The 9,558-nt window shown below is 36.0% G+C and overlaps 1 protein-coding gene across 1 annotated transcript; it reads left to right on the plus strand.

Annotated features, from left to right (window-relative positions):
* The first annotated feature begins 2,565 nt into the window (after nt 1–2,565).
* Nucleotides 2,566–8,824, plus strand: LOC120092722 (NADH dehydrogenase [ubiquinone] 1 alpha subcomplex subunit 8-B). Its single transcript, XM_039050877.1, has 3 exons — nt 2,566–2,707; nt 2,917–3,122; nt 8,491–8,824. Exons 2-3 carry the CDS (start codon nt 2,935–2,937, stop codon nt 8,621–8,623), a joined length of 321 nt encoding a protein of 106 aa, XP_038906805.1. The 5' UTR covers nt 2,566–2,707; nt 2,917–2,934; the 3' UTR covers nt 8,624–8,824.
* The last annotated feature ends 734 nt before the right edge of the window (nt 8,825–9,558 follow it).

Consider the following 9,558-nt stretch of genomic DNA (forward strand, 5'->3'; position numbering starts at 1 on the left):
GACATTAATTCTCTGTCTGATGTGTCGAATATTTGTCACCGAAAAGTTGAGTGTACTTGCTATAGTAGGTCATTAACGGCTTGTTCAACTTAATTCGGAATCGACCGTCATCAGCTTTCTGTCCCATCATAATTTATTACACTTTTCACCTAGATGTGCCCACCTTGATACGTCGGCTCTATGCGACCATCTTTTCGAGTAGATTTTCGAACGCAAACGATTGCATAGCCTTGCGGTCGCAACCTTGAGCAGATTTACATGAGCATAAACGATCGCAAAGCCTTGCGGTCGCAATCTATTATGCGTTCGGACGTTAATTTCTTTGGATTGCATTTCCGCCTTGCGCCAATGCATTTTCTGCACGAAAATACATAAGTTAGCTGTTTTAACGCGATGGACACATGCGATCACAATGTTGTAAACTTAATACTTTTGGACGCAATATTGTATATTTTTATCAAGGCAATCCTGCATTGTTTTATAACTTTGCGCTGTAATAACGTACATTTCTGCCAGTTATCATCTATATAATAGACGTTTCTTATTTCCCACTTGCTCGATCGTCTACACGATTGTTGTTCTCTAGTCTCTTCCTCAAGCCAAGTTCATACAGAGCCCACAATTCCTAGATTCTCACACCGAGAATACCAAGGTAACCATTGTGGTGGTGTTCTCACTCGTTTCATGAATCGAGTGTGACTCGATTGGTTCGTGGAGGTCGTTCGTTGGGTTGTGATCGTTGTGTTCGTGGTGTGCACTGGTCGTTGTGTTCGAGCGTTGCTGTGCTTGGACACTGGAAGATGGATCGAGGAAGTCATGAAGAATGGTTCTTCAAAGGTATGCATACTCTATCCCTTGATATCATCTTAGCATGCTATAATTTCTTGTGGTGCATGACCTGTTAGTTTCTATTTTAAGACTGTGATTGTTTATGTTCAATTTCGAATGGAATTTTAAACGATCCTTCCGCTGCTCATGGAAATCCTCATGCTTAATTTCCTTTAGTTTGAGCTTGAAATTGATCGTCGGAGCTGGTCGCGCAAAGGTGGTCGTAGGAGTTAGGTCACTGGAGTTGTCATCGAAGGTGGTTATCGGAGCTCGGAATTGGTTGCTGGAGTTGGTTGCACAGAGGTTGGGCGGAGACCAAAGTTGGCAGTTGAAGTTGTCATCAAAAGTGGTTGGAAGATCCCAGAGTTGGTTGTTGTAGCCTAGAGTTGTCATCAGATGTGGTTGTTGGAGTCCGGAGTTGTTCGCCAGAGTTATCATTAAAGGTGGTTATCAGAGCCTGAAGTTAGTGCTTGGGGTGTGATAGCGATAGTCATCTACAGTGGTCGATGGCTGGAGCTATTGAAGACATTGGAAGAAGGGAGTGCTAGGATGAATTGGTATAATATACCAACCCAACTCCACCAACATTGAGTTGGTATATTATACCAACTCATCTCATCTCATGTTGGTGAGCTAAACACCCCCAAGAGACTTACTATAGTTTGATGGTGCTTGAAAAAGCTCTGAAGAACCCTAGAATAGAAATACAAGCAAGATAAAATACATGTTTAATTATAATCATCCAAGCACCTGAAGAAGTAAAACTAAGGACTAATTATATTTTGCTTAAATATCAAACTTGGTAACTATAATAAAGAGAAAAAGTTAAAATTTATTTATTTTTTTTAAAAAAAAGAAAATTAATTCTAGTAGGTTGGTAAAACTTCATAAAGGGTAAAAAAAAACAAAAAAAACAAAAAACAAAAAATAAAATAAAAAGACAAGTTAGCCAAAGTGGGCTTTCCTAATTGACATGACCTTTTATTTTAGTCCCTATACTTGTTTATTGTTGATTATTAACATTTTCACTTTAAATTTTAAAAAACATATTGCATTTCTTGCATTAAGACTATTGTTATTATTTAACTAATTTTTAAAAAAATTAATTTTGAGAGACTAGATTTAAGATTTAGTAAAAATGTATGGATTAAAATTGGATATTTGAAAGTATTGAAACTAAAATTAAACAAATCTCAAGTAGATTGGACTAAAATGGTATTAAAAAAAGATTGAAATACTATTTTGGTTCGACTTACGATGTTTATTTATTTTGGTCTTCTACTTTTAAAATGTTCATTTTAGTCCATAAACATTCAACTTTAGTTCATTTTGGTCTTTATACTTTCAAAAAATTTATTTTGGTTATTGTAGTTTCAAATTTAGTTCATTTTTGTCCTTCATTTTCAAAAAGTTATCATTTTAATTCAATTCAAGGACCAAAATTATCACTTTTAAAATAACAAGGACCATGGTGAACCAAATTTAAAAGTATAAAAACAAAAATAAACAAATGAGAAATATAGAGATCAAAATGAACAAAAATTGAAAGTATAAAAATCAAAATAAACTTTTTAAAAGTAGGAAGACTAAAATGAATCAAATGTAAGAGTCGAAGAACCCAAACATTATTTAAATCTAAAAAAATTAGGTACTAAATTGGAAATAAAGTGAAAATAATTTTGTAGTTAAAACATATTGAAAGACATAAATACCCCCTGATCAGAGTTATATTACAACTTTCTCTTCTTGTTGTTCCCGCGTAAGTTAGCATTTCTGACCCTAGCACTCTGCTATCTCCTCACTTGGGCTGGTCTCCGATTCTCCATTTCTCTCAGATTCTCACTCTTAGTTTACGAATTTCGACCTAGTGGATTGAAAGGTTTGAAAATTTCAAATTCAGAAACGAATTTTTTCTTCTGTTTTCTCTATTTTTCTTTTTCTGTAACGAGAGCTAATTCGTTTGGTTGGTAAGAAGAAATGAAAAATGATTCGAGTTCATTTTCTGCCACGATGTGGAAGCAAAATTCTGTTGGCGATGATACCGAGATAAATTTTCTATTTTTCTGTTGTTTTTCATGGTGAAATTAGGAATTGATTGAATTAGAGATGGCGAGCGCAGTAGATGCTGCAGGAGATCCAATTCCTACATCGGCGGTGTTAATGTCCTCGTCAAAGCACATTGCGAACAGGTGTCGATTGGAGAATGTGGCATACCTCCAGTGCAAACAGAAGGATCCGAACCCGGAGAAATGCCTGGACAAAGGCCATCAAGTCACTCGATGCGTCCTCTCCCTGTAAGCGAATAACATTTTGTTTTTTTTTTTTTTTTTCAGCCGAAATATGGATTTACATTTCTCCGGAAAATTGCTTTAGTTATCATATGTTCGTCTTCTGATCTGCTAGCAAATAGGGGTCAGGAAATACATTGCTTTAGTAATAATATGATCGCCCAGGAAACTGGAAAGAAAATAAGGGGTATTTCTTAGGTTTGACATAAATTAATTAGTACTGGTGCTAATAAAATCTTAGGTCAAATCATGTATCTGATTAAATTGATAGTGTCCATGGTCGTATGAGGCCACCAATTCACATCTCAGCCCCATTAGTTCAGGCTCACGGTGGAAATAACGGACTGTGGAGGTCTTCCACATTCAGAAGGGACGGTGGAAATAATGGATTTGGCGGTGGAGTTGGGCTGTAAAGTGGGTCACCTTCCCATAAATTACCTTCGTTTTTCCCTCGGTGGTAACCACCACTCCCTCCCCTCTTGGGAACTGTTAGTGTAAGTTCAAAGCAAAGATTGCCGAGTGGAAAAGGTCCTGGCTTTCAAGGGGGACGCCTAACCTTGTTACATTTTGTGCTTAATGGGCTGCCATTGTATTATTTTTCTCTCCTCAAAATTCTGGTGGTCACTATTAATAGTATGGAGAAGTTGGGAAGAGATTTTTCTTGGAGTGGTGGTGATTACAAGGCCAGTAGTTATTTGGTTAAGTGGAAATTTACCTATCTCCCCCTTTGCAATGGTGGTTAGGGGATAGGGTCTCTTAGAAACAAATTTCTTGCTCTTCTCTCAAAATGGCTGTGGAGTTTCTCAGTAGAGAGGAAGGCCCTTTGGAGAAATGTGGTAAACAGAATTTATGGTGAAGGGCCTCTAGGATGGATGATCTCTCAGCCTAAATGTTACTCCAAAAAAACAGCCCATGGTTTGACACTTTCGTTTTCTAAGTTTGTTAAACTCAAAGCTGGCAGTGGGCAGGAGATTTGCTTTTGGAAGGATGTGTGGATTGGGGAAACCCTTCATGAAGCTTTTCCAGAAATTTATAGCTTCTCAGAAAGAGGCGACAGTGGCTCGTTGTTGGGTTGATATTAATGAAACGGAATTGGAGCTCTAGAAGTGGCATCTCTGATTGAGAGCTCCAAGTTTGGATTGCTTTGATTGGCAAATTGGATGCTTTTCGCTTGGGGTAAGGTGGACTCCTCTGGTCGTTTCTCTACTAGAACACTTCTCTTGAAGTTTGGTGGAAATAGGTTGACTGTCAGGCATACTATGACTGATACAATTTGGAATTTAAAAATTCTTAAGAAGGTGAAGGTGAAGGTGTTTTCGTGTTGTGTCTCACAGGAGCTTTAATACTCAAAATATGATGCAAAAGAAATGTTATTTGACTGCTTTAAGTCTGTCGGTGTGCGTCCTTTGCTTAGAAATTGGGAAATCCTTAGATCATATTCTTTTGCACTGCTTAGTTGCCTGACAATACTGGATTTGCCTCTTCAAAGATTTTGGGATTGATGCCTGCCTCCCTCGTTGTGTGGATGACTGATCGTTAGAAGCCCTAAATGGTTGGCCCTTGAAAGGCAAAGGCAAGATTCTTTGGAAGTTGCTGTTGGAGCCACTTTATTGGGTGGACTTTTGAAGATAAGTATGCTACTCTTTATTGGGTGGACTATCACTATGACTCTTTATTGGATGGACTATCCATAGAGGGGACGTTTGGGGCAAGGACTATCCTAGATTATAATAATCACCTCTTGCTACAGTAAATATTATTTCAAAACCCCAAATTAGTTACAGTCAACACTATTTTAAAATCTCCCATTTGCTACAGTTTTTACTATTTTACATTCATCATTTTTTTATTTTTGCTACAGTGTTTGCTATTTCTTTCTCAGACTAATATAGTTTACATCTCAAACACATACTATTATAATTCAAACTAAAGTAATCTACAATCCAATCACAAATTATTTTAACCCAACTATAATAACCTAAAACTATAATAGCTAACTCCTTACCCCAAACACCCCCTATAATTTTGGAATTCCCGAGGCCCGTTGTTCTCCTTGCTTTGGAAGGTTGGAGTCCCAAAGAAGGTTGAAGTTTTCTCCTGACATCTTTTGCATGGGAAAATCAATTCTTTGGATCATATTCAGAGGCATTCCCGTGTATTTGGTGTTGCAATGGTGTGTTTTGGCAGAGGAGATTTGAAGGAACTTGATAATTTATTTTGGAACTGCCAGTTCGTGCAATTGATCGGTTGGTTTTTGGATTACTTTGGGGTTTCTTGTGTTTGTAATAGAGATTGCATGTCTATGTTTGAGGAGGTCATGTTTACCCTTCCTTTTAGGAAAAGGGGGAAGTTCTTTGGCAAGCTCGTGTTTGGTTTGAAAGAAATAGAGGGATTTTTAGAGGGGTAAATTGGTCTTAGGATGATCTGTGGGATACTATTAGATTCAATACTTCTTTATGGGCCGTGGCCTCTTAGGACTTCTGTAATTATTAGTTGGGGGTTATTCTTTTGGATTGGGAGCCCTTTTTTATAGGTTTAGGCTCCTTTCATGTGGGCTGTTTCTGTATGCGATATCCTTTTATGTTTCTTAATAAAAGTTTAGTTTCTTATTAAAAAAGAACATTGGAATTCTGTACAACTCACTACTTCTTAGTGGTATCAATGCTATAGTAAATTCTTTTGTATTTATCCCTCTCTATGATCCTTAGAGATTGAAAGATATTTTATAAGTAGCTCTTGTTGGGAGGGGGATTTCTCTTCCCCCGCCAGGCTGTTCTAGCTTTTTGAGTAATATGTTTGCGTCAGAATTGCTTTTATTGTTTTTGAGGTTCTAATTGTAATATGACCTCTATGGGTTGACTCAAGGGTCATATGGGCTAGTCGAAAAGTTTTGATCAATGAAACGTTTTGTATCTTGTTTAAAAGAAAAAATTTGTGGATGCAAGTTAATGTTATTGGAAATATGCAAGGTTAGATGAGAATGATGAGTGAACAATTTTAATTCCACAATTTTTAGAGGGTATCATTTACTGCACTGCACATCTGAATACTGTTTATGTCGAGAATTCTTATTCTTGAATATGTGGCTGTGAAATAGTGAAGCTAATATTGGACGGTTAAATGAATATATGTTACTTCACTGCACTTTATTTAGAGTTAAAGAGTATGATCAATGCAAACTGAACCACGGAACTCTTGATTCATTAAGAATACTAATACTTTATATAAATAATTCTGATTCTATGTTGGTTTCTTGATTTTCCAATTTTTTGTTTCCCATGTTCTTCTTCCGAGACAAATAGTACTGCGGCATGGATTACAAACATTCTATTGGTTTTGATGTCCATGAAGTATATGGTCTAATTTTTTTAATTGGACGATTAGAAATATGACATTTCATCAGATAAATGAAGTATTCAACAACAGGAGTGGAGAGCCAACCCCACAGCTAAAGGGGGCAGGTTGTACAAAATCCCTCCAATTAGCTAAATTTTCATAAAAGAGTAGTAGATGAATGTTGGAAGGTATACTATGAACAAAGAATATTGGTATGATCAGCTGTAATCCTAAACTCATATACATTGTACAAAAATTTCAATGACTTTCTTCTCATCTCCCCTCCTTTTCTCATCTTGTTTTTTTGTGTTGTGCCAATCTTGTTTTTTGTGTTGTGGGGAATGGCAAGCAGACATACTTTTAGGAGGATCTTTGGGTGGGGAATAGACCCCTCTCCTCTGGGTTTCCTCGTTAATATCATTTATCTTAAAAAATTGTCGGGTTTGGGAGTTTTTGGTCTAGTTGGGGAATTCGGTCTCTTTTCCGTTTCGGTTCCATCGGTCTTTGTCCAACAGAGAAACGATGGAGGTGACCTCTCTCCTTTCCTTGATTGAGAGTTTCGACTTTAGATTGGGAGAAAGGACATTCATTTGTGGAGTCCCTCCTCTTTCACAGGCATTTCTTGTAAGACCTTTTTAAGGTATTTATTGGATCCTTCTCCCACTGTTGAGTCGGTCTTTGACGTGTTATAGAGGATTAAGATTCCGAAGAAAGTCAAATTCTTTTCTTGGCAAGCTTTGCTTGGGTGTGTGAATATGATGGATAGGCCTCTGAGAAAGATGCCTTTGCTTATGAACCCTTGGTGTTGCATCCTTTATCTAAGGGTGGAGGAAAACTTGGATCACCCTCTCTGGGAGTGTCAGTTCGCTAGAGCCGTGTGGAATGACTTCTTTTAGGAATTTGATTTTGTGCTTGCTTGTTAGAGGGATGTTCGTTTGATGATTGGAAAGTTCCTTCTTTATCTGTCTTTCAAAGAGAAAGGTCATTTTCTTTGGGATGCTGGGATGTTGGATCTTTAGGGGGAGCGAAACAATAGTGTTTCATGGGATGGAAAGAGACCCTAGTGAGGTGTGGGCCTTGGTGAGGTTTCACATTTCTCTTTGGGTTTCAGTTTCAAAGTTTTTTTTTATTATTATTTTTTTATTTTTTTAAATAATTACATTTTACTTAGTTGGAATCCCTTTCTCTAAGGAGTTTTGTAGGTTTTTTTTTTGTATGCCCTTGTATTCTTTCATTTTTCACCATGAAAGCCGTTAATTCTATTAAAAAAATAATAATAATAAGAAATAACTGCTTTGATTGAAAAAGAATAAAATATACAAGGACATTTAGGAATAGTTATTAACAATGCATTTGATTGTTTATTAAAATTCTTATAGCAAAAAAAAAAAAAAAAAATTGTTTATTAAATTTTTTTTTTAAAAAGGAAGAATATCCATTTTTCTATAGTTTGTTGATATTCTGAAATATTTGACACTACTGTGACTAATCTTTTTTTGCCTTTTTCCCCTGGTTGGTTTGGCTGTATTACCTTTTAGCTCATGAGACTGCAGCCACTACTCATTACCATTCTCTGTTTTCTTGTCTTTTACAATTTTTCCCTGTTCGTGTTCCACTTTTTTTTTTTTTTTTTTTTTTTCCCCTCTTTTTTTTCTCTTTTATCACTTTTTAGCTGGATATTTTTATTTTGTGAGTGAGAGACATCCTTTCATTTCATCTTTTGTATTCTCTCTCATCGTATTATCACTTGCCATACCTCTCATTAGTTTCACATTTGACAGCCATGTTTAAATAATTATTCTAGAGGCAGATAGAGATGATTATTAGCTGGATATTTGATATTTTACATTTCACATCTGCCTCGGTTTTTGGAGGTTGTGAGGTTCAATGCCCCTTCCTGTTGGGTTTGGTTACTATTCAGTTGGATTAGAATCCCTTTTCGTATGCACTTGAATCTTCTTTTATTTTGCTCAATGAAAGCTCAGTTTCTTAAAAAGAAAACAAAATCAATTGATCTAGAGGCTGCTTTCGTTTGCAGGCTTAAAGATCTTCATCAAAGATGCACGAAAGAGATGGATGCGTATGTTGGTTGCATGTACTACCATACAAATGAGTTCGATTTATGTCGCAAAGAGCAGGAAACATTTGAGAAAGCATGTCCCTTGGAATGATTTTCTTCATACATGTAAACTGATTCCAATAAATTTTTCTTGTTTGCAAATGAGCAAGTACTGTTGTTATTGCGAATCCTCTCTGAGTTAACCTTATTTTCTTCATAACAATGCACTATTTTGTGTATGTCTCGGATTGCGAACCCGATACACTGTTGCAAACAGAAGATAAACTAATATTTTTGCCAGCCCTTTCATTATTATCATGAGCAATCTATCTCTATTGCTTCTTAAAGTTTCCCTACCCTAGATATATGTTGATTTTCTTCATTACGAATCGAAAGTTGATGTAGAAATTTGTTTTCATTTTGTTTCTGTCAACTCGTAAAGATCGGTTGATGTAGATAACTTGCACTTGATTCTAGCAGCAAAGGTTCCATTAACAAATGTATTTGATATTTGAGATATCACTAAATTTGATACTTGGTCTCTATTTTCGGATCTTGTACAATTTCAACTTCGTTTGATTCTTTTGGATCGAGTTCCTTCCTTTGAGGGGTCTCCTATTGTATTTTTTGTTTTAACATTTTTACTCTTTCATGTTTCTCAACGAAAACCTCATTTCTCTTGAGAAAATCGCAGTATATCATCCAAGGTTAAATGGAAATAGAAAAATTACGTAGATCTCCATACGTCCAAATGGTCCAAGTTGGCTAGGTTACTACAATAATATACTAATCTACAAACTGAAATGGGCAATGCAGCTGGCATTAAACATGAATTGGATGAGGAAGAAAATAAGATAAGAATCATACTTAAGTACTTCTACTTTTCTAAGAATTCGTCATTGATTTCCAGACTCCATATATAAATTAATTGGATTTTGATCAGTTTGTAATTGGAATTGCAATAGCATGGAACATGGTGAAGGCGAATTAAGGAACATTTACATTAAGTTTAAATACTATTTTGATCCACATATATTATTTACTTTG

This window comes from Benincasa hispida, chromosome 12 (genome assembly GCF_009727055.1).
Source record: "Benincasa hispida cultivar B227 chromosome 12, ASM972705v1, whole genome shotgun sequence".
Taxonomy (NCBI): domain Eukaryota; kingdom Viridiplantae; phylum Streptophyta; class Magnoliopsida; order Cucurbitales; family Cucurbitaceae; genus Benincasa; species Benincasa hispida.